Here is a 24145-nt window from a genome sequence, read left to right as displayed (position 1 = left end):
TGGGGGGCTCCAGCCTGGCCTCGAGGGTTGCTGCTCCCCCCCCCCACAGTCTGCTTTGGCTACACTTCCCCCCTGGTAATTGGCTAATTACTGGAGATTAATGTTGGTAAACAGAAGCCTTCGGCACTGCCATCTGCTCCCCCATTATTTGCCTAGCCATCCCGTGCTCTCCCTCTGAAGCTCCAGCTCTCTGTGGGGACTCCCGTCCCCCGGGTGTTGGGGAAGGAACAGAGAAGCCACAGAGCCCTTTGCTGCGGGGGACGGGGACGGGGACAGGCCTTTATTGAGAAAGCACAGCTCAGGAGCTGGGTGTCCCAGAGGCTGCTGGGTCCTGGGCTGCAACGGTAGCCAAAGCGGCAGCCCGCGCCTCCTGCTTCTGCTTCTGCTTCTGCTCCTTCAGGCGCTTGCGCTCCTGCTTCTCTAGGTCCTGCAGCAGCTCCTGGAAGCGGGCGCTCCTCGGGTCCACGTGATAGCCCAGGCGCTCCTGGGCCTCGGCCTGCAGCCGGGCCTTCCTCTCCTTGTCGGCCTGGGCCTTCTCCCAGCGCTCCCGCTTCTGCCGTCGCCAGTCCTCAATCAGCCGCGGCATCTGGGCCATGCACTCTGCGATGTGCTGCTCCCTGCGGGAGAGGAGGGTGGGGGTGAGGGCGGACGGACCCCATCTCCCCACGGCCTCCTCCACAGCCTGCCTCTCCCCACAAGGTAGGCCAAGCCCCAATGACTCCCAGGGGCCACAGCCTTCCACCTGCCATTCATTCTAGACTTCTCCGAGCACCTGCTGTATGCTCCACTCACTGGGCACCGGTATGTCCCGAACATTTCACAGAGCACTGACGGTGTGCCAAGGACTTCTTTGAGCACTTACTGTATGCTCTAGACTTGTCCGAGCAACCTACTGTATGCCCAGACATCACTGAAAAACCACTGCACGCTCACAGACTTCTCTGAGCACTAACTGTATGCCTTAGGGTTCTCCAGAGCATGTATTGCTATGTCCCACAGACTTTTTTTTTTTTTGCCAGTCAGACCTGGGGCTTGAACTCAGGCCCTGGGCACTGTCCTTGAGCTTTTTGCTCAAGTCTCTACCACTTGAGCCACAGTGCCACTTCCAGCCTTTCTGTTTATGTGACACGGAGGAACCCAGGGCTTCATACGTGTTAAGCAAGCACTCTACCACTAAGCCACGTTCCCAGACCACCCCCAGACTTCTTTGAACACGCAGTGTATACCAGCCCAAATCTAGGCACAGGAGTGAAGGCAAGAAACAGACTGACTCCCTCCAGCTCTGTGGGTCTGTAGCTACCTTGCAGCTCCATTTTAAGGATTAGGAACTTGACACTGGAGGAAGCATGCACCCAGGGCCACGGCATCAGCTCAGGATGAGCAAATAGGGGAGACCCACTCTTTTTCTCTTTGCTAACAGGACTCAGATCCAGGACACCTGACTCCACTTTCCCAGGTCTGCTGTTTCCTTAACTCTAAAATGCACTTTGTCTCCCAAGGCTACAGGGAGACAGGGAAAGTAAACTTCCCAGCAACAAAGAACCTGGCCCTTCCCCCAAGGTAGTGCTGTAGGCCACATGACCATGGAAATGTCTCCATTTTCCACTTAGATTGAATCTCTGACGCCTGCTCTGGATCCCCGACTTCCCCCACCACCCCACTGCCCACACTTCCCATCTCCTCCATCCCACAACAGCCTCCTGGATGTGCCTTAAGGAATGATTCTACCTCAGGACCTTTGTGCCCACTGCTCCCTATAGTGGAAGTACCCCTAATAATGCTGAGTTATCCAGGGCCCAGCTCAGAGAAGGCATAGAGTTCCTGAACCTCAAAATCCTGACATGCACTCCTCACCCATCCAGTGGCTGTCTGAAACTTGTCTGTTTTGTGAGCCAGTGGCTCACACCTTCCTTTGATCCTAGCTACACAGGAGGCTGAGATCTGAGGATCATGGTTAGAAGCCAGACTAGGCAGGTAACTTTGTTTATAACGTTTATAACGTTTTTTTGCCAGGCCCAGGGCTTGAACTCTTGAGCTTTTTCCTCAAGGCTAGCACCACTTGAACCACAGCGCCGCTTCTGACTTTTTCTGTGTATGTGGTACTGAGTCATTGAACCCGGGGCCTCATGCATGCTAGCCAAACACTACCACTGAGCCACCTTCCCAGCCCTCGTGAGGCTCTTTTTATCTCCAATAACCTACCAAAATGCTAGAAACGGAGCTGTGGCTCAAGCGGTCAGTGTCAGCCTTGAGCAAGAAAGCTCAGGGACAGTTCCTAGGCCCTGAGTTCAAGCCCCAGGACTGGTGCGCGCACGCACACACGCACGCAAACCCACACATGCACGCACACACACACACAGTCTGTCTTGGGACAGCTCCTAGGCCCTGAGTTCAAGCCCCAGGACTCGCACACGCACACGCACACGCACACACAGTCTGTCTCGTTCCCAGCCGCATCCTCAGCGCCCCGGCCGTGCACAGAAAAACATTGGCAGACGCGGCCCCCAAGCAGGCGCATGCGCAGACCCCCGCGCACGCGCGCACGCACCTGGCCCGCCGCTTCTGCTCCTGGGCCAGCTGCCGCGCCCGCAGCGACTCCTGCATGGTCGCCAGGCTCGGCTGCCACTCGCGCTCCTCGGCCTCCAGCTCGTCCAGCTGCTCCGGCGACGGCCACAGCGAGCCGGGGGCCACCCCGGAGGCGGCGCCGTGCCGCGCGAACTGCTTGGCTGCGTAGCGCGGCCCCAGCTGCCACTTCGGGGTCAGAGGGTTCTCCGGGTCGGGCCACCAGGGCCCGGGCGAGCGGCGCGGGGGCGCGGGCGCGCGGTAGCCGCGGCCAGAGGCCGCCGCCAGCCCGAGCAGGCCGCGCGCGGGCCGCACGGGCGCCGCCATCTTGGCCCTCGGGGTCCTCGCGGGCGGCCGGCTGCCCACGGCGCTGCCTGCGCTCACGCACGGCCGCCGGGCCCGGCAGCGCGAGGGGCAGCCCGCGCCGCGGCTCCGGCGAAGGGGGCTTTTGGATGCAGTCTGTGTTTTACGCAGTGTCCACGTCTTACTCCGTCGGTGGTGTTGGCAGTCGTCGTGTGTTCCTTTTGTGCGTGCCTGTCCCGGGCTCGAGCTCAGGCCTGGGCGCTGTCTCTGAGCGCGCTACCCCTTGGGCCGCAGCGCCACTTCCGGTCCTGGGTTGCAGCTCCGACCCTGCTCAGTTCATCAACAGTAAGGCGGGAAAACCGTCGCCAGGAGCTGGCGGCTCGCGCCTGGACTGGCTGGCACACACACTGACCGCAAGACACTAAAATCAAAGTCAGTGTCTTAGTTCAGCGCAGTGGTTGGTTAACATGCACGAAGCCAGGTGCCATCCCAGCACACAGACAGAAGACAACAAATCAAACGGGCCCGGCAGGGTTACGCGTTCCAGTAATCCCAGCACCAGGTCAAGAGAGGGAGAAGGATAGTGAGTTCCAGCACGTTCCTCCAAAACACGGAACGAGAAAGGGAGTTAGGGAGGAAAGGAACTTATGTTTGCCCACCAGTTTTCCATGCCTTGTTACTTACCTGCAGTCAGTCCGTGGGAACAAAGTACAAAGTATATTTTCAGTTAACATGGAATGTATCAGGCTTGTGTCAGAGTACAATTTACTTTTCTCACTTAATCTCCTTTTTTTCCCATGTGGGTTCTTCTAGGTTTATAGAACATACTTTGTAACTGTGTTTTGCCCACTGAGGTCAGGGAAGCATTATTTCATTATTATTGGTGTGTGTGTGTGCGCGCGCTCACACATGCCAGTACTGGGGATTGGTCTTAGGCTTGGTACTTGCTGGTGGCACTGGAACCCATGATCAGCGAAAGGAGTCGGAACCTTTATTAGCTGCGGTGACTTCCCTTCACTACACCAAGACAGTGATGGACAGCAATAAAGTCAAATAGCTCAGGGTATTTAAAAGCAAGCTCCAGGGCGTGTGGGAGTGGGGTGGGAGGAGACAGGACCACTCACAGGTGGCCAGTGATAGTTTCTCCATCGGCAAAGTTACAGAAGCAGAGCTAGCAGTTAGTGATTACAAAATGGCGATTATGATTCCAGTCATTTCAATAACCAAAGCCATAAGTCCTTATCCCACATCTTCCCATCAAAGAAGCAAGTTAGTGAAATAGCAATTATCGTCTCTTAAGCAAAAGTAGTAAGTCCGCCAAGCAAAAACCACATTCCAACACTTCTTATCACATCCCGAATCAAACCACTTTCCAGGTTTTCTGGCTCTTTCTGAGTTTTGCTGTTATTCACCCAATTCCAGTAATTCGTGTTAAACTCAGTCAATTACTTCAGCCTTTATCTTTGGATCTTTTTAATGACTTAGCCTGGAGTCTTTTCTCTACAGGGAGATCCTGCCTTTCAAGTTTGGCCCTATTCTTTTTTCTTTTTTCTTTTTTAAATTGTGAAAACACTGTACAGAGGAGTTACAATTACATGGGCAAGATAATGAGTACATTTCTTATCAAGCATTGTTAATCAATAATTTTGTTCTGTTTCTATTTTCACATTTTATATTCTTTTGGGGGCATCATCACACACCCTCTACAGCTTGGGCCATGCCCCCAATGCTGGGCAACAGCGAAATGAGCTAGGCCCCGCCTCAGCTGGAGCCAGCTCTTAGCCCTGACCATTTTTTGTGTATAGTTCATGGCTTCATTGCATTGATATGCAACTATCCATTTCCAGAACTTCTCTTTTTTTCTTTTTTTTTTTGCCTGTCATGGGGCTTGAATTCAGGGCCTGGGCACTGTCTCTGAGCTTCTTTTTGCTCAAAGCTAGTGCTCTACCACTTGAGCCACACTGCCACATCAGGCTTTTTTCTGTGTATATGGTGCTGAGGAATCAAACCCAGGGCTTCATGCATGGCAGGCAAGCGCTCTACCACTGAGCCACCTTCCCAGCCCCAGAACTTTTCTTCTGTTGCAGGACTGAAGCCCTTACCTTCCTGTACATTCACTCTCCACCCTTCTCCCCCAATTCTTGCACCCACAGCCCACCTTCTGTCCTCCTGAATGTGAGACTTTGCGGTTGGACTCTTAACAAACGTCCTTTTGTGAACGACTATGCCACCTGACATTAATGGGAGCTTGTCAGAAGGAGTCCACGAGACTCTTCTTTCCAATTCCAGCAAAAAAGCTGAAAAGCAAAACGTGGCTCCAATGGTAGAGCACCAGCCATGAGCAAAAAAAGTTAAATGAGAGTACCCAGTCCTTAAATTTAAGACTCCATACCAGGAATAAAAAAAAAAGAGAGAAAAAGAAAAAAAAGGCGGATGCTGGGTGCCCTGTCATCCTAGCTACTCAGAAGGCTGAGATCCGAGGATCTCGGTTCAAAGCCAGCCCAGGCAGGAAAGTCCATGAAACTTTTTTATTTCCAATTACAAAGAGGTAGAGCACTCGCCTTGAGCTGAAGAGCTGAGGGACAGCGCCCAGGCCCGGAGTTCAAGCCCCACGACCAACCCCACCCCCCAAAAAAAGGAAAGAAAGAACGGGTGCAGCGGACAGCAGCAGGAAGGACTGGGGGAGGATCTGGGGTGCTGCTGGGCCCCGGCAGGTGTCCCGCCTGAGGCCGCCAAGCAGTCCCGGCAGCCGCCGCCAGAGGGCGAGCGCCCCTCGCGACGCGCCACCTGCAGGCTGCGCGCGGGCAGGCCCCGCCCCCGCGAGGCCCCGCCCCCGATCGGGCCCCGCCCGCCCGCCCCGCCGCTTCCCACGGCCTCGGGCCGCCCAGCCGCTCCTCACCTGGGTGCGAGCTGCGCCCCGCCCCGCAGGCGCCCGGGGCGCTCGGAGCCGGGCACCCGGCGGGGCGCATTTCCCACGGCCCGGTTCCCATCGCCTCCAGCACCATCTCTGACCTCCTCCCAGAGGGCCTGCCCTGACCCCCACCCCCAGGACAGAGGCCCGTCCCCCCTGCCAGTCACAGGCCCATTCTAGCACTTCACACTTTGAAATCATCGCGTTTTTCATGACTTTTTTTTGCAGTCAACTGAAAAAAAAAATTGCAGCACCTGCATGCAAACCCTTCCTTCCTTCCTTCTTTCCTTCCTTTTTTCTGTGGGACATGGGGCCTGAACTCTGGGCCTGGGCGCTGTCCCTCAGCTCTTCAGCTCAAGGCGAGCGTTCTACCACTTGAGCCACAGCGCCACTTCCCGGGATTTTCTGCGTATGTGGTGCTGAGGAATCGAACCCAGGGCCTCATGCATGCAAGGCAAGCACTCTACCACTGAGCCACCTTCCCAACCCCAAGCCTGTGAGACTCTTATCTCCAATTAACCACAAAAAGCTAGAAGTAGAGCTGTGGCTCAAGTGGTAAAGTGCTAGCCTTGAACAAAACAGCTCAAGGACAGAACCTAGGCCCTGAGTTCAAGCCCCCGGACTGGACCACACAAAATAAATCACCTGCTTCTCATGCAGAAAGCCAGGGGTTTCTTCCCCAGCATCTAATCTCCTTTTTAAAATTATCTTTCAATCCTAAGATACAATCAGAGGTATGAATTATTATCAACTAAATATTACAGAAAGAGCCAGGTGTGGTGGTGCACATCTGTAATTCCAGTACTTAGGAAGGTGAGGCAGGAAGATCAGGAAGATCAGGAATTCCAGGCTTCAAAATTAATAATATCCCAGCTCCGGTGGTTCATGCTCTATGATCTTAGCTACTGAAAAGGCTGAGATTTGAGGATCCAGGTTCGAAGGCAGCCCAGGAAGGAAAGTCAGTGAGACTCTTATCTCCAGTGAACAACCACAAGAAAACCGGAAGTGGAGCTGTGGCTCAAGTAGTAGAATACTAGTCTTGAGGGAAAAGCCAAGCAAGAGTCTGGGGCCTTGAATTCAGGCCTCAGCACATATACACAATAATAATTATAAAACCCCAAAGAAGGGGCTGAGGCTCTAGCGTGGTTAAAGCATCTGCCTGAAGTTGCACAGCTAAGGGCTGGGAAGGTGGCTCAGTGGTAGAGCGCTTGCCTTGCATGCATGAGGCCCTGGGTTCGATTCCTCAGTACCACATAAGCAAAAGGAAAAAAGCCAGAAGTGGCACTGTGGCTCAAGTGGTAGAGCACTAGCCTTGAGCTGAAGAGCTGAGAGATAGTGCCCAGGCCCAGAGTTCAGGCCCCACGACTGAACCAAAAAAACAAAAAAAAAAGTTGCACAGCTAAGAAGTTACAAATAAATATTAAAACACGCCCCCCCAACAACCTTGGCTGTAGAGTGTCATTTTGCTAAATTGTCCTGGGGGAGGAGGATTTGGGACACCCTTAACCCTTGTCCCTGGATTTGCTTTCATTTCCTGGAACCCCCACACTGCAGCCCCAGCCCTGGGACCCCCCGGCAGGCAGGGAGGAGCTGGGGAACCCAGCAGGCTCAGATCTCCTCCCCTGGAGGCTGAGTTCACAGAAGCCGCCCTTGCTGCCCAGGTGGTCCTAATGATTTAAAGCCATTTCTTCAAGAGGGTGCAGATTCCACACACTAGATGGACAGCAGGGTCCCTTGCTAGGGACCCTGAGCCCAGTCCCAACAGCCAGCCAGCCAGCCAGCCAAACAGATGCTCTGCGATCAGCTGATCCCTCTCCTGGGCCTGCTTAGCGGGGTCTGGCTGCCCACAAGTTCGGGGAGGCCTGGATTCTGGAACCCCCATCAGTCTTGGGTTGCTACCAATCAGACCCGGCCTTGGGTCAACCTCTTGCAGCCATGGTCGTCCTTTGGTACCTGGATGGCTTTCCTGAGGCTGCAAAAATCCAGGCAGCTGAGGACGAGCCAGCTGCGGCAGGGGCAGGAAGTGGCCCCTGCTGTGTCCCTACCCCTGGACCCACGGGAAGTGACCCGTGAGACTTGTAAAGCTGTGTCCTTTATCCAGGTGAGTGGCCTGGAGGGAGGGGAGGGAGGAGAGGGCCAGGCCTCAGCATCCCAGATGGCACCAAGGGGAGCGGTGGGGACCCAGACCCAGAGTGAAATCCAGGTCTTGTCTTCTCCTAAATGGTGCGGAGCCTCAGCTTCCTCTTCAAATGGAGCAGAGAGAGGCCTGGTGCTGGTGGCTCATATCTGTAATCTTAGTTGCTCAGGAGGCTAAGATCCCACTGAGGATGGAGTGTTGAAGCCAGCCTGGCAAGAACGTCTGTAAGACTCTGTGTGTGTGTGTGTGTGTGAATCAGTCATGGGGCTTGAACTCTGGGCCTAGGCGCTGTCCCTCAGTTCTTCAGCTCAAGGCAAGCACACTACCACTTGATCCACAGCACTATTTCTGGTTTTTCTGGTGGTTTATTGGAGAAAAGAGTCTTAGGGACTTTCCTGCCTGGGCTGGCTTTGTAGCTTTTTTTTTTTTTTCCCCAGGGCTGAGGACTAAACCCAGGGCCTTGTGAGCGCCGGGCGGGCACCCTTCCGCTGGGCTAAACCCCCAGCCCCTGGGCTGGCTTTGAATCACAGTCCTCAGATCTCAGCCATCTGAATAGCTAGGACTAAAGGTGTAAGCCATCCATGTTCAGCCCCTGATGCTCTTTAATCTCTGGTTAACCATCAAAAATAAACCAGAAGTGGAGCTGTGGCTCAAGTGGAAGAGCGCTAGCCTTGAGCTGAAGAGCTGAGGGACAGCGCCCAGGCCCAGAGTTCAGGCCCCACGACCCACGATAGAAGAAGAAGAAAAAAAGAAACAAAAAAGCAACTCAGGGACAGCCTTGAGCTTAAGTCCTAGGACTGACACAAAACATGGGGCACTCCTGCTGCTGAGTCAGAGTGGTTGTCCCCCACTTCTGGACACCCCTTTTCCTCCGGCTGATTTTCCATTTGGCCACCAGAGGGCGCACAAGGACACCTGACTCAAGTGTCCTCCAGCACTCCATGAATTCCATCTTTTATTTATCTTATTTAACTTTATTTTGTGCTGGAGCTTGAACTCAGGGCTCGGAGCTGTCTTTCAGCTTTTTCACTCAAGGCTGGTGCTCGACCACTTGAGCTACTTAGGAGGCTGAGACCTGAGGATTGTGGTTTGAAACCAGCCTAAGCAGAAAAAGTCTGTGAGATTCTTACTTCCAATTAATCACAGAGAAAGACAAGAAGTAGCACTGTGGCTCAAGTGGTAGAGCACTTAGCTCAAGGACAGTTCCCAGGCCCAGAGTTCAAGCTCCAGGATGGGGGCTGGGGCAGGGGGTGGGGAAGATGATGTACAGCGTGGTTACAGTTACATAAGTCAGGTATTGAATACATTTCTTTTCGAACAATGTCACCCCTTCTCTCCCTCCCTCCCAGTTTTCCCCTCGCATCCCTACCCACAAGTTGCAGAGTTCATTTTCCACGTAGTGTCTAATGAGTACCAGGGCTGCATTTGTTCACCCTTTGGCCCTCCATTTCTGTACTTCCCCTTTACCTCCCAAAGACAGACACATGAACAAACTAGACAAAAAGAACACAAACAGCAACAAAGAAGAAAAACCTCTTGTTATTGCTTGGAGTTCATTTTGATATTATTTTGCCTTCTCTCTTTTCTTGCTTTGTATTGTTGAAATACAAATCACTACCTAACATAGTATGGTTGTGTGTGTGTGTGTGTGTTTTGAACTCAGGAACTTGGCCTTGTTTGCTCGTGGCTGGCGCTCTATCACTTGAGCCATGCTTCCAGGGCAGCTTTTGGCTACCTATTTCGGAGATGGAGTCTCATGGGCTTTTCTTCGTAAGCTGGTGGTGAACTGAGATCCTCCGGATTTCAGCCTCCTAAGTAGCTGGGATTACAGGTGTGAGCCGCCCCCCACCGCCAACACACACACCTGAGCCTTTCTTGGGTTCCTGGTGAGGAATCAGAGGCTGGGAGGTTGGGCGACTCGCCCTGGGCGGTCCTCCCCCCGCCCCCCGCCCCGTGTCTGCCAGGGTGGGGTGGGAGTGGGAAGGTGCGGCTTCTGGGCACCCCAGCTCCTGCTTCCTCTGTCCCCAGATTCTCTCGAGGCCCGGCTGCACCCCTGCCCGGATCCGCAATCGCCTCTGCTTTGGCCGATGCTCCTCCCTCTACGTGCCCGGCTCGGGCGCCACCGCGCGGGGCCTCAGCAGCAGCTGCGAGCCGGCGGGCCGCCGCCGCGTGCCGGTGGTGCTGTGGTGCAGCGCGGGCGGCCCAGCCTGGCGCCGGCGGGTGAAGGTGTCCACCGAGCTGGTCCGGGGGTGTCAGTGCGTCCCCAAGCTCTGACCCGCGCGTCGGGGACGGACCGACAGACGGCAGAGACAGGGATCCCGACGACCATGACGTCAACCGGCGCGAGGAACGACTTGGTTAAGAGACCAAGGATGCAAGGACAGATGGACACCGGCCCCCCGAAGCCCTCACCCTGCGCCGCGGGGGGGGAACGTGGGGACACGAGACGCAGCCCTAAACCCCTTCTCTGTGGGCTGGGGGCGTGGCGTAGCACTAGGGGCGTGGCTCAGACAGGACACAGAATACAGACAGGGCATGGCTCACCCGTGGGGGCGTGGCCCAGGCAAAGCAAGGAATACGGATGGGGCGTGGCTCACTGTTGAGGGCGTGGCTCAGCCTTGGGGGCGTGGCTCAGACCGGACACAGAATACAGACAGGGCGTGGCTCACCCGTGGGGGCGTGGCTCAGCAGTAAGGCGTGGCCTAGAAGCAGGAGGCGTGGCTTCCAGCTTGAGCATTTGCCTAGCACCCTGGCCTCGGTTGCCATCCCAAGCACCAAAGAGAGAGAGAGAAAAATAGCAATCGTTCGGGCTGGCTGATCAATCACTGTGTAGGTCGTGGGTAAAGCTTTTGACGGGTGCTTTCTCCTGTGAACCTCCCCCACCCCCGCCCGTCACCCACACAGCCCAGTGAGATAGGGTTAGCCCCAAACTATGACACATAGGAAGATGCTAGGCTCAGAGAGGTCAGTCACTCCCCCAAGGTCACACAGCCGTCTGTGGCACAGCTGGGATTCGTATTGCTTCTCTCTTCTCTTTCTCTCCCCCCCCACCCCCCCGCCGCACGGAACCCGGGGTCTGGCATGTGCTCAGCAAAGCGCTTTGTCACCGAGCCACGCCCCCAGCCTGAGTTTCAATCTTAACCACTGAGCCCAGTGGCCTTTTCCAGAATCAGTCAAAGACACACTCCGGGTTTCCAGGGAGGACAGACAGCCCCACCCAGATCTGGACCCACGGCCCTGACCCCATCCCAAGGATACCAAAGCACCAAGCCGGCCAATGGAACCCCCCCCACCCCAGCCGGTTCCCGGCTCCCCAGATCCCCGGCTGCCTTGACGTCCCTCCCGGGCACCTGCGTCCCGGCCCAGCCCCGTGCCAGCTTGTCGTTCCACGAGAGCCATAAATGTGGGTCAGTCGCTGCCGTGCGCGTGTTGTCCTCTCCGCTTGGGGTTCCCGAGCTGGGGCCGTGGGGGGCCCGCGCCCAGCTGCGGCCGGCCCTGCTGCGTGCCAGGGCGGCCTGGCTGCGGACGGCTGGAAGCAGGGCTCTGGCAGATGGGCGCGTCTGGCATCGACAGGAGGACATGTGGCACCGCCAGCCTTCGCCTTCAAATGCCCCCCCGAGGGGGCGGGGGCCGCTGGGGGCGGGGCCGCTGCGGGGGGCGGGGCCGCCGGGGGCGGGGCCGCTGCGGGGGCGGGGCCGCTGCGGGGCGGGGCCGCTGCGGGGGCGGGGCCTCTGGGGGCGGGGCCGCTGGGGGCGGGGCCTCTGGGGGCGGAGCCGCTGCTGGGGCGGGGCCGCTGGGGGCGGGGCCGCTGGGGGGAGGGCGCTCCTCTTCCTGACTCAGGAAGGCAGGCCCAGGTGAGGGTGCGCAGGAGGGGCCCCACGGAGGAAACAGATGGGCCACTGGGGCGTGGGAACCTACCACCTCTGACCCCTGCGCCGGGCTGGAGGGGGGGCTGGGAACGGGCCTAGGGACGGTTCCCATGAGCTCCCCGAGCCCAGGGGAGGAGAAAGAGGGAGAGGTGGTCAGGGCTCCCAGAGAAACACGCCCTCCTGTCTCCCCAGTTTGTGGTCAAGCCCCCCAGGAAGCGACTGAAGGCTGAAACTCAAACTCTGGCTCCTCCATTTTGGCCTTGAGGAGGTGGTTGCCCGCCCCCCCCCCAGCTGTACCCACCTACTGGCAGCCAGGAAAACCAGCTGGGAACCTTGGTGCCAAGAGGGCCCCTAGAGTCCCTGCCCCCTCCCGGGCAGTGCCAGCCGCTCCCCCCCCCCGTCCCTTCCCCAGGCCCAGTAATGGGTGGGTAATGAGAGCTGGGGGAGAGGGGGAGGGGCGGGGAGGCAGGTGCCACAGGCTTTGGCATGGGGGGCCGCTAATCAGGTTTGCCAACGCCATCTGTCACTGCGCGAGCATCTGGGGCTCAAGGTGACCTGTCACCCTCAGTTACAATTATGAGTTTGGCATCTGTATTAAAGCCCGTCAGCCGGCCAGGCTGGGGGGGGGAGGTGTTGGTTGGAGGGAGGGCTGTGGTTGATATGGGGGTGTCGGTGAGCCCTGTCCCCAGTGGGTCCCCTTTCCAGGAAGCTGCCTGGCTGTCAAGACCTGGATTTTCTCTGCACTGAGGGAGACTGTGTGTGTGTGTGTGTGTGTGTGTGTGTGTGTGTGTGTGTAGGCACACACCCAATTCAATCTCTACAATTCTCCAAGTGTGTAGGTGGGGGGGGGAGGCTGGGAGTTGTGGGGTTCCGGATATCTCTAGGAGTCGTAAGGTGGGGGCACAGCTGTGGCAGGTGGGGTGCAGATGAGGGTGTGTTGTTTGGGTGACCCTGCAGGGTGTGCACCTGTGTTGTTGTAGGTGACCCTGGGTGAGTGTGGGTGTACACCCAAGGGAGTGGGGGCTGTTCATCTGACAGTTACAGGCTACATGTCTAGGGGTGTAGGAGCTCTGTGTGGAATCCTTTCAAAGTGGTGTGTGTGTGTGTGCATGCACGTGCGTGTGTGCGTGTCAGGGAATGATCCATATGTATTTCCCCCCCCCACAGTCTGTACCTTTCTCACCAACCACAACTGCCCTGCTCAGATCTAGAGTTCTTTTTTGGGGGGCGGGGGAGGGAGTGCATGTTTGGGGATGAAACCCAGGGTCTCGGGCAAGAACTCTGAGCAGAAGCTTCCCTCAGTTCCGAGAGTTCCCAGGAGGGCTTAATGGCTCTAGATTTTGCCAGCTGGTCTTTAGGTTTTAGGCTCCGGGCTCTGGATTCTGGGTCCAGTGCTCTAATTCTTTGTACTGGGTTTTAGACTTGTGGGCTCTAGATTGAAGAGTACAGGTTCTTGGGTCTGGATTATGGAATGGCAAATCTTTAGATTCCAGATCCTGCCTGTTTTAATCCGAATTCTGGGGTTTGGGATCACTGGAATCTGGATCCTTCTTTTCCATCCCTCCTTCCTGCCCTCTCTCCCTCCCTCCTTCCCCTTCCTTCCTTCCTTCTTCCTTCTTTTGGCACTGATTCTGAGGCTTCAGGGCCTGGGTGCTGTCCCTGAGCTTTTGTGCTCAAGGCTGTTACTCTACCACTTGAGCCACAGCTCTACGTCTGACTTTTTGGTAGTTTATTGGAGATAAGATGTTCTTGGAGTAGGGTGCCGATGGATCACACCTGTCATCCTTGCGACTCAGGAGGCTAAGATCTGAGGATCACAGTTCAAAGCGAGCTCGGGCAAGAAAGTCTGTGAAACTCATCTCCATTAAACCACTCAGAAAACTGGAAGTGGCACTGTGGCTCATGTGTAGAGTGCTCAGCTGAAGAGCTGAAGAACACCGCCCCACCCAGGCCCAGAGTTCAAGACCCACAACCGGAAAAAAAAAAATGATGTTTATGGACTTTCCTGTCCGAGCTGGATTTGAACTACAATCTTCAGATCTCAGCCTCCTGAGTAGCTGGGATGACAGGTGTGAGCCGTTGGTACTCAGCCCCCCTCTCACCCCCCTTTTTGGTGCTGAGGAACTCAAAGCCTCCTGAGCTACATCCACAGTCCCAAGGAAGATCTGGATGGATTTTTCACCCCGGGGACCTGTATTTCGGGCTCTGCGTTCTGGCTCCGGGTTCTCATTCCTGGCTTGCTCCATGCCGGGGCTCCTCAAGGCCTAGAACTCCTCATTGGGCCACCACCGGATCCTCCCAGAAGAATGGCTGCAGAGCCCGCAAATGGCCACCAGGGGCCGCCCTTGGCCCAGATTTGGACTGGGCTGACCTAACCAGGCAGAGTCCGAGGCCCGAGGTGGCCTGGCTTGACCCAACCATTTTTTCCATGGAGGTGGGGCGGGGCCTCAGCTCCCTCGGCGGGAGACGGGCGTGTCCATCAGCTGCCCCGGGCTCAAACGCGGACAACTGCACCCGGCACCCCCAACGATCCACACCCCTCCCCTCCAGGGGACCCCGAGCATCCGGGGGAGGGGGCAGGGAAGGCGGTGTCGGTGTCAGGCCGAGAGGGTTGGGGGGACGGGGAGCCTGGGTCGCCCGAGTCTGCGCTCCGCGGGTGGAGGTGCCGCCCAGGCCCGCCAAAGTCTTCATGGGACAGACAGCGTGTCCCTCCGGCCCGGGTCCTGGCTCCGGGCACAGCCGTGGGTGTGTCTGCGCGCACGTGTGCCAGGTGTCACTGTGTCTGCGGGAGTCCCGGGGTGCGGGGACGGGCGATGGCCCCCCGGTCCGGCTCTCCATCCCCCGCCCCCGCGGTCTCCCCGCGCGTTCTCCCGCGTCGCCTCCCCGCTGGCTATCTCCGTTCTCGCCCCCCGAACTCCTCAGCGCGGGGCTCCCGCCACCGCTCTGCCGCCATGGCCCCGCACCTCGAGCTCTGTCCGTCTCCGCCCTCCCCCTTGCCTCCCCCCCTCCCTGGGCCGCGGCTCCAGGTGTGTGGATCCGGGTGGGTCCCGGGACAGCAGCAGCCCCTGGGCCCTGGGCGCCCGGGTGAACAATGCCCCATTCACGCGGCCCCGCCGGCGCCATGGCAACGCGCCCGCCCCGCCCTCCCCGCGCGTGCCAAGAGGATGCCATGGTTACGTCAGGCGCGCGCCCGCCCCGCGCGTGCGCGCGCGCCCGCCGCCGCCGCCGCCGCCCCGCGCGCTCTGGCGAGGCTGGGCCGGCAGGGGGCGCGCGCCTGCAGCCTCTGCTGGGAGTCAGAAGGGAGCCCGTGCCTCAGTGTCCCCATCCGTGAAAAGACAGGGCGCCGTGGTTTCCCCATCCGTGAAATGACAGGGGCGTCACACTCACACACAGAGCGGTTGTCTGCAGCGGGGCTTGGGGGCGACGGTGCCCCAGGGCATGGAACTGTGGTGTTGGTGTGGTTTGGATGTAATGATGTGTGTCTGGGTGGTTGTGGGCGCGTGTGTGAGTGTGTGTGTCAGGGTGTGTGAGTGCGGTGGGAGGCTGTGGTTGTGAGTTCATGTGACTGTGTGTGTGTCTGTTTACATGCTCGTGTGTGTGTGTGTTGTCGGTGCGATTGTGAATTTGTGTGGATAGTATGAGTGTGAGGAGGTCTGTGTTCACAAGCTCGTGTGTGAAATGGGCTGTGCGCTCTGAGGACGGTGGGGGCCTCGCAGAGCCCCCCTCACCTGAGTGCCTCCTGCTCCTGGCACAGAACAGGGGTGCCCAGCTGCCTGGGACCTCAGACTCCCTACAGGTTCAGGAGATCCCCAGCTGATGAATATTCATGAGATGGGGGCTGGCACCCACCACCAACAGCTGCGCTTCCATGAGCCCCGCCCTGCTAGGCTTACTCTACTCCAGAGGGGAGACAGGGGCTGTCAGTCGCTCTATCCCAGGCTCTGAGATGGGGGGGACGACTTAGGGACAATCGTGGGGGGGGGGAGGGCTGTATCAGCAAGTTTGGTGGCTTGCTGGGGTGGCTAAGGGGCCCTGTGACAGGATGCCCTTGTCTGCCTCCAGGGGGGACTGTGGGCGTTGTGGCCATGGGAGGGACATGGCTCTGTCACTTGCCACAGGGAGACCCTGGGCATGTGCCATCGGAGTGGCTTTGAGCAGTGGTCTGTGCCTGCGAGCCGGCTTCCTGGGATCTGGGACAGCTGTGGGCCCCACCCTGGGGCGGCTTCCCTGCCTGTGACCTCGCGGAGTGGTGACTCTGCGTGGCCGCAAGGCCGGCACAGCTGCAGGGAGCGTGTGGGGCTGCCGGAGCCGGCCAGCGGCCTCGTGCGGACACAGGGATGCAGCATTGCTGTAGCTACATGGGGGGGACAGTGGGGTGCCACCATGGGACGGCCCAGTCAATACTGTGGAACTCTGCGTGGAGCTGAAGCCTGACAATGGCTTTTATTTTGGTGCCAGTCTTGGGGTTTGAACACAGGCGCTGGTCACTGACCCTGAGCTTTCGCTCAAGGCTCGCATTTTACCATTTGAGCCACAGCCCCACTTCCGGCATTTTGGTGGTTTATTGGAGATAAAAGTCTTTCCTGCCTGGGCTGGCTTTGAACTGTGATCCTCAGATCTCAGCCTCCTGAGAAGCTGGGATGGCAGGCGTGAGCCACTGGTGCCAGACAGTGGATCTATTTTGATGCCATTAGACCAAAGATTGGGACTGCTCATCGGCCACCTCAGACGTCATCAGAGGGATGGAGAGGACTCCTGGGGTGTGCTGGAGTGTCATCGGCCTGAGCTGGGACACAGGCAGATATAATACCCACCAAGACAGTCTGTTCTTCCCCTCTGTCTTCCTTCCCTAACCTTAGGTTTGGGGAGTAGCTTCTGGAAACAGCAGGGACAAGTTGGGTGGGTGGGTGGGTGGGAGGGAGGGCGGGGGAGGGCTCTGGCTTGTAGCTAGGTAGCCCTGGAAGGCTCTGGGCCCCAGCACCTAATACACATGGCTGAACATTGGACTAAGTGTGGCCTCACCCCCTCTGGCACCTACACCCTGAGACAGCAGAGAGGCGGCCGCCCCAGTGGCCGCACACAGAGGCCTCATTCAAGACCCACGGCCAGGTTTCCAGGGCGGGTGGGTCTCCTCAGGCTGACTGCAAATGAAATATTTCCCCAACTCCAGAGGAGGCCCTGGCTGGCTGAGCAGCACGTGTGAGTGTGTGTGTGTGTGTGTGTGTCCGCCTGTGCAGCTGCTGTCAATGGCTTATGTGTCCTCATTTCTGATTTGGGGGTGTTTGGATGCAAAATCACTTTGTATGTGACCAAGAGTCCTTGTTCTTCAGAAGTAACATTATTTTTATTTATTCTGGTGCCAGTATCAGGGCTTGAATTCAGGACTTGCTTACTTGCTCAACCTGTACTCTACCACTTGAGCCATGCTTCCAGTCTGGCTTTTTTTGCTGGTTGGTTAGAGAAGGAGTTTGGCTTCAGGCTTTGAACCTTGATCCTTCAGAGCTGAGACTTCCCAGTAGCTAGAAAACACTGAGAGCTGCTGGGGGTTGGTGGCTCACGCCTGTAATCTTAGCTACTCCGGAGGCTGAGATCTGAGGATGGCAGTTCAAAGCCAGCCTGGAGACTCTTATCTCCAGTGAAAACTACCGGAAAACCAGAAGTGGTGCTGTGGCTCAAATGGTAGAACGCTTGCCTTGAGCTGAAGAGCTGAAGGACAGCGCCCAGGCCCAGAGTTCAGACCCATGACTGACCCCCCCCCCAAAAAAAAAAAAAAAAGAAAAGAAAAGAAAAAAGAAAGAAAAAGCTGAGATCAGGAGGTCAAGCTCTAGTACTGGCACAATTGTTTTTCTTTCTTTCATTTATTGGGGCTGGAAATATGGCTCAAGCTGTAGAGTACCTGCTTAGCAAACATAAAGCTTTGACTTCAAACTCTAGTACTGCAAGAAAATTATTTACTTGAAAATACCAGAACTCAGGCCTTAAGCTTGCTAGGCAGGTGCTCTACCACTTGAGCCACAACCTCAGACCTTTTTACTTTTTTCTAATGGGCTCTTACATTTGTGCCTGGGTTGGCCTGAATCTTTCTCCTGAGTAGGTAAGGCAACAGGCAGACACCACTGCTCCCAATTCTTATTGGTTGAGATGAAGTCTGTTTTATGCCGTCGTGGTGGTACTGAGGTTTGAACTTGGGACCTCGCACTGCCAAACACTCTACCATTTGAGCCACATCCCCAGTTCTAATTTTACTTTTGAGCTAGGGGCTCACTCGGTAGCTCAGGCTGACTTTGAACTTGTGATCTTCAGTCAAACCAGTAGCTGGGATCACAGACAGAGACTACCATGCCTAGCTATGGTATTAATTAATTAAGTAACGATTTTAGGTGTTGAAGATGGAACCCAGGGCTTTGCACAAGCTAGGTAAGTACTCTACTACGAAACCACGCCCCTACTGTGGAGCCACGCCCCCACAGCGAGCCAAGTCCCTACTCAGGAACCACACCTCCTACCTTGGAGCCACGTCCCCAGACCCCTGCTATAAACCACGCCCATACGGTGGTAGCCACGCCCCAGCAAGGGACCACGCCCCTGCCGTGGAACCACGCCCCCTACGGTGGAGCCACGCCCCCAGCCTGTCCTTGGGTGACTTTTTGTGTGCTTTGTTAGGCATGATTTTGAGGACGTTTAAGTGTCTGTGATGGGGGTGTGTGTGTGTGTGTGTGTGTGTGTGTGTGTGTGTGTGTGTGTGTGTGTCTGTCTTTATTATTCATGGAGCCAGTGTCGATGGGGACCTCTGTGAGGACAAACATGTCCATGTGTGACCTGTCTGGCTTGGTGGTTGTCAGTGTGGGTGGCTGTAGGAAGATCTGTGCAGAACTCTCTGTGGGGCTGTGTGTGTGTATGTGTATGTGTGTGTGTGTGTGTGCGCGTGCACGCGTGCTGGAAGGTGTGGGGGCTCGTGGATGTGTCCTGTGTGTATGTGATTCTGTACATTGTGTGATACCCTGGCTGGGGAGAGGAGGAGGAGGAGGAGGAAGAGGAGGAGGAGGGAGAGAGGAGGAGGAGGAGGGAAAGGAGAACAGGAAGAAGAAGCAGGAGAGGAAAACAAGGAGGAGGAGGGGAGGCGGAAGAAGAGGGGGAGGGGTGGGTTTCCGTGTCTGACTGCCTGTGCTGCTGAGACCCCAGTGGGTGTGGCGTGGGAGCCCTCTGCCTGTCCCCACATGTGTGCCATGTGGCCATGAGAGTCCTGCCAGGTGTGCCTCAGAAATGGGAATCTGCACCCAGTCCCAGTTTGGGGCTCTCAGCCCCGAAGGGGGGGGCAGTGGATATAAGGCTAGGATCCCGGGTCTGCAGGGCTACGCAAAGGGACCCTCTTAGGAAATAGGGATCCCAGTCCTGCCAGACAGATAGACTCAGAACACCCCTTTCTCTCAGCCTGGCAGCACCTACAGCCTAGTTCTCCATGCCAAGTGTTTTGCCCACCTCCCCGAGAGGCCTGACCAGCTGCCAAGCAGCCCTGGGGCCCAGGCTCTGCCTGCCCCACCTTCCGTGGCCTGGGACAGAGCTGCCAGAGCCCAGATGTTCCAGCCCTCCCCCACCACGGCTCCTGGCATCCTAGCCAGGTAGTGCCATGCGCCTACTTCTCCCGCCTCCCCCTCCCCCCACACCTGCATGGCAAAGAACGCACCTGCTGCCAGCTGCGGCCAGGTGGGCAGCTCCGCCAGGGAGGAATGCGGGGGGATTCCAGCTGTGGAACCCCAGCTGTGCCAAGCCCCCTGACAGCAGCCCCCCCTCCATCCCTCCAGGGCCAGGTGTGCCCTAAGATCAGGGCTATGGGGGGCACAAGGAGAAAGTGGGGGTGTCCCCCCCCAGCAGTCTCTCTGCCTTCCCATGGGAGCCCTCCCAGCTGGCAGTGAGGAGGGGGCTTTGTGTGGAGTCAGCATAAAGACAAGGTGGGATGGGGGTTGGGGGGCTTCTGCTGTTTGCAGAAGGACAAAAGGAGCCCCCTTGACTCCCAAGAGGCCCCCAAGCCTCCTGCCAGATTCACACAGGTGCCCAGCACACCCAGTGTCCCCTCACCTACAGCCACTAAGCCCCCAAAACCTATCTTCAAAGCTGAACACTGATGGCTCACGCCTGTCACCCTAGCTACTCAGGAGGCTGAGATCTGTGGATTGTGGTTTGAAGCCAGACTGGCCAGGAAGGTCCTGGAGCCTCTTACCTTCAATTATCTACCAAAAAGAAAGAAGAAAAAAAGAAAACCAAAACAACAACCACAAAAGTCAGAAGTGGAGCTGTGGCTCAAGTGTTAGCCTTCAGCACAAAAGCTCAGGGATGGCATCAGGCCCTGAGTTCAGACCTAGCACTGGCGCGTGCATGCACACACCCACACCCACGCCCACACCCACAGAGGTCCCCAAGCCTCCAGCCTCCAGATTCATCTAGGGTCCTAGCACAGCCAGTGTCCCCTCACCCTGATCCCCAAAATATCTTCCCCTCCCCTCTCCTGCCGGACATCCAAGCCTTGCTAAGCCCACCTGTCTCCGCCTCCTCTTCCTTTGAAGCCCCCAGACCCTTTCCTACCCACCCTCCCCTCCTGGCTCCTCTTTGTTCCCCATGCTTGCACCCCACAATCGAGATCACCCCTTTTCTGAACCCCTGTGGAGCCCTTTTCTGCTTCATGCCCCCCACTCCTGGACCTGCCCTGTCCTTCCGGGAGCCCCCTCCCCCTCCTCACAGGCTGAAACTTTAACCGGTGTTAAAAGTTTCTGTTTACGAGAAGCCCTTGAATTTTTAAGGACATATCGATTCCCTCCCTCCCCAGGCCCCGCTGCGTCCTCCCTCCCTCCCTCCGTGGCGGCCGGCGGCAGCGGTCAGGCCAACTATGGCGACAAGCCCAAAGGACAGACACACAGACAGACAGATGTACAACCTTACGGCCCCAGAGAGCCCCCTCCCTCCTTCCCGCTCACACACAGCCCCACAGGCCAACCTGGGTGACACACTCAGAATCACACACATACACGTGCAGAAGAACCACACCCTTTTCCATGTGCCCCCTCTGGTCATCTGGGTACCCCAGGGGTACCATCTTAGACAGAGTCCCCCCCCAGTGCCAGCCACAGACATTTTTCTGCCTTCTTTTCATTTCTTGTCTGGACTTGGGCTTGAACTCAGGACCTCTCGCTCTTGCTTACTTTTTCATCCAAGGTTAGCGCTCTACCACTCCAACCACAACTCTGCTTTGGTGTTTTGGTGGTTCATTGTGAGGGAGAAGTGGGTCTCAGATTTGTCTGCCCAGGATTGGCTTTGAACTGGGATGCTTAGATCTCAGCCTTCTGAATAGCTGGGATTACAGGCATGAGCCACACTGTCCGGTTCTTTCTGCTTCTTAGGACCCTTGTAGAACACCCACTTTGGCCACCCACACTGTGGGACATATGGGGAGACGCAGATGCATGCTGGGATATCCCTGTCACAAATATCTAAGCACTCCCTGCCCCCAGCAGGCCCTAGGGGTCAGGAAGACCCACACACTCACCCCGGGGTTCCCATGGCCCCCACTTCCTGTCAGACTGAACTCCCGCCCATCACCCCATGGAGTGCTCATCCCAGGGCAGTGTTCAGTCTTGTGCCCACCTAGTGCCACCTAGTGCCCACAGTCTTGTGCCCAGTAGTGTTTGCAAAACACTCATCTGGCTCACAGACACCCCCCCATGTGTATACTTAGAACACACAGACCCTGGCTGTGCCCCAGGTTGTGTGCCTTGTCTGTCCCCAGATGCCACTGGAACCTGTGGCAGACATCACGGACCCTTAGCTTGTCACCTACCTTGCTTTAGGGACAAATGAGGACCACGATATTTTTTTTTTTGGGGGGGGTCCGGTCGTGGGGCCTGAACTCTGGGCCTGGGCGCTGTCCCTCAGCTCTTCAGCTCAAGGCTAGTGCTCTACCACTTGAGCCACAGCGCCACTTCCGGCTTTTTTCTTTTTGCTTATGTGGTGCTGAGGAATCGAACCCAAGGCCTCAGGCATGCAAGGCAAGCGCTCTACCACTGAGCCACCTTCCCAGCCCAAAGGACCACGATATTTGTAAGGGATGCTTACACACACACACACACACACACATGAGCCTGCATACAGGGGTTCAGTGGGCACAGCCACAGGCCGCTACATACTCACATAAACACGCATGCGCGCACACACCCACAGATACCAGCGCCTCAACCAGACAACACAGCTGAGAATTGCCACAGCTTCTAGGCCCGGCAGGCGTGCAGCACCTGGAATTTAGGTGGGAGTCGGTCCTGTCCTGACATGAGGTGCCTGGAGGCTGTGGGCACCATCTCCACTCACCCCAGGGGTCACCAACAGCTTCTCCTTCTGCCCCTGATCCAGATTCTCCAGCCCTTCTAAACTCTAGATCCTCCTGTCACAGTCTCCTGAGTGCTGAGATTACAGGCATGCACAACCACACACAGCATATCTTCCTTTCAACTTTGGAAGTTCAGAGTTAGGAGGCCTACAAGAAAGACTGGAACCGTTGGGCCTGGTAGTGTCCACCTATAATCCTGGCACTGGAGAGGTAAGGCAGGAGATTTGAGTGTAGCCTGTGCTACAAAACAAGAAAAAAGGAAAAGGGGGGCGGGGAATGTGGCTCAGTGGTAGAGCGCTTGCCTAACATGCATGAAGCCCTGGGTTCGATTCCTCAGTACCACATGAACCAAAAAAGCTGAAGTGGTGCTGTGGCTCAAATGGTAGCATACTAGCCTTGAGCAAAAGAAGCTCAGGAACAGTGCCCATGCCCAGAGTTCAAGCCCCAGGGCTGGCAAAGGGGGGGGGCAGCAGCGGCTCATACCAGTAATCCTAGTTACTCAGGAGGCTGAGATCTGAGAATCATGGTTCAAAGCCAAGAGACTCCTCTCCAATTAACTAGCAAGAAATTGAGAGTAGAGCTGTGGCTCAAGTGGTAGAGCATCTGCCTTGAGTGAAAACGCTAACAGTGCCCAGGCCTTGAATTCAAACTCCAGCATTGGTGTGTGCGTGTGCACACACACACACACACACACACACACACACTATGGGTTTCTGTGATCTAGAGCCCCCTGAGGGACCTGGGTGTGACACTGCCTGAGGCGTCTCCCCGGGGGGTGGGAGGAGGCTGCCAGCCATCTGAGTATCAAAATTTTGGGTGGTTCATGCTTGTGATCCTAGCTACTCAGGAGGCTGAGACCTGATTATCACAGTTCAAAGCCAGCCTGGGCAGAAATATCTGTGAGTCTCTTATTATCTCCAATGAAGTGATGGCTCAAGTGGTAAAGTGCCATCCTTGAGTGAAAAAGCCAAGGAAAAACACATAGGCCCTGAGTTCAAGCCCTAGTACCAGCACACAAGAACCCTCCTAAAGCTGTGGGTGAGGGCACCCTGAGCCTGAGGGGTGCATCCAGGTAACAGCATGTACCCCAGTACTGAATTATGACAACCCAGGCAGCAGTATCTGAGTGTGATTCCCATCTCTTTGTGTGTCTAGGCCTGTGTGGGGGGCAATGTGTCTGTCATGGTATTTTGACTGGCCTGTGTTGGTGTCTGGCAGTGTGTCTGGTGTGCTTGTGTCCTGCGGGAACGTGTCAGTAGGTGCTTGTGCTTGCTTCTCGGCGTGGATCTGTGTGTGTTGTGTGCGGCGATGTGTGTGTGTGTCATCTGCGGGGCCTGCCATGGTTGCGTGTCCGTGATCCACTCGGGCACTGTGGGCAAGTTGCTCTCCTGTTGTCCATGTGTGTGCGCGCGCGCTCCCGTGGACGTGGATGTCTGCGTGTGCTTTGTGGCTGGAAGGAGCAATCGGTGGCTCTTGCGTTGCTTCCTGTACGTGACACGGGTGGGTGGCAAGGTCCGAGCCCCCGGCTGTGGCTGCGGCTGCGTGTCAGCGCGGGATCGCGGGCCAGCACGTGTGGGCGTGCGTGCATGTGCATGCATGCGTGTGTGCATGTGTGTGCGTGCATGCATGCGTGTGTGTGAGTGTGTGTGTGTGAGTGCGTGCGCGCCGCGGCCGCCCGCGCGCCCCTCCCCGCGCCCCTCCTCCCGCCCGCCCGCGCCCGCCCGCTCCCTCTCCCCGGAGTGCGTCGCTTCCAAACTTTGTCTAAACTTTCACTTTCACAGCGCGGCGGCGGCGGCGGCGGCGGCGGCGGCGGCGGCGGCGGCGGCGGCGGGCGAGGTGACGGCCGGGCGGCGGCGGCATGGAGTAGACGCGCGGCGGCGGCGGCGGCGGCGGCGGCGGCGGACGCGAGAGGCAGCGGCGAGCGCGGCGGCGGCGGCGGCGGCGGCGGCGGCGTGGGGCGCCAGAGGCAGCGGCGGCCGCTGGAGCAGCCG

At 57.2% G+C, this 24145-nt stretch overlaps 2 protein-coding genes across 2 annotated transcripts; one reads left to right on the top strand and one right to left on the bottom strand.

Moving 5' to 3' along the window:
• Positions 1-247: 247 nt before the first annotated feature.
• LOC138817773 (large ribosomal subunit protein mL64-like) lies at positions 248-3285 on the bottom strand. Its single transcript, XM_070008437.1, has 2 exons — positions 2549-3285; positions 248-617 (listed from the first exon to the last, which is right to left on the bottom strand). Exons 1-2 carry the CDS (start codon positions 2887-2889, stop codon positions 299-301), a joined length of 660 nt encoding a protein of 219 aa, XP_069864538.1. The 5' UTR covers positions 2890-3285; the 3' UTR covers positions 248-298.
• A 4448-nt stretch (positions 3286-7733) lies between these two features.
• LOC138817561 (DAN domain family member 5-like) lies at positions 7734-10187 on the top strand. Its single transcript, XM_070008022.1, has 2 exons — positions 7734-7877; positions 9942-10187. Exons 1-2 carry the CDS (start codon positions 7734-7736, stop codon positions 10185-10187), a joined length of 390 nt encoding a protein of 129 aa, XP_069864123.1.
• Positions 10188-24145: the final 13958 nt, after the last annotated feature.

Source organism: Dipodomys merriami, unplaced genomic scaffold (genome assembly GCF_024711535.1).
Source record: "Dipodomys merriami isolate MVZ:Mamm:240054 unplaced genomic scaffold, mDipMer1.0.p SCAF_70, whole genome shotgun sequence".
Classification (NCBI taxonomy): Eukaryota; Metazoa; Chordata; class Mammalia; order Rodentia; family Heteromyidae; genus Dipodomys; species Dipodomys merriami.
Note: the sequence above shows the minus strand (reverse complement) of the source record. Positions and strands in the feature narration are given on the sequence as shown.

What these genes read in the sequence shown, in the direction of transcription:
- LOC138817773 (XM_070008437.1), bottom strand. Translation starts at nt 2,889, where the DNA reads ATGGCGGCGCCCGTGCGGCCCGCGCGCGGCCTGCTCGGGCTGGCGGCG. An exon ending in GAGCAGAAGCGGCGGGCCAG is followed by an intron (nt 618 to 2,548) that starts GTGCGTGCGCGC and finishes CCTCTCCCGCAG; the next exon opens with GGAGCAGCACATCGCAGAGT.
- LOC138817561 (XM_070008022.1), top strand. Translation starts at nt 7,734, where the DNA reads ATGGCTTTCCTGAGGCTGCAAAAATCCAGGCAGCTGAGGACGAGCCAG. An exon ending in AAGCTGTGTCCTTTATCCAG is followed by an intron (nt 7,878 to 9,941) that starts GTGAGTGGCCTG and finishes CTCTGTCCCCAG; the next exon opens with ATTCTCTCGAGGCCCGGCTG.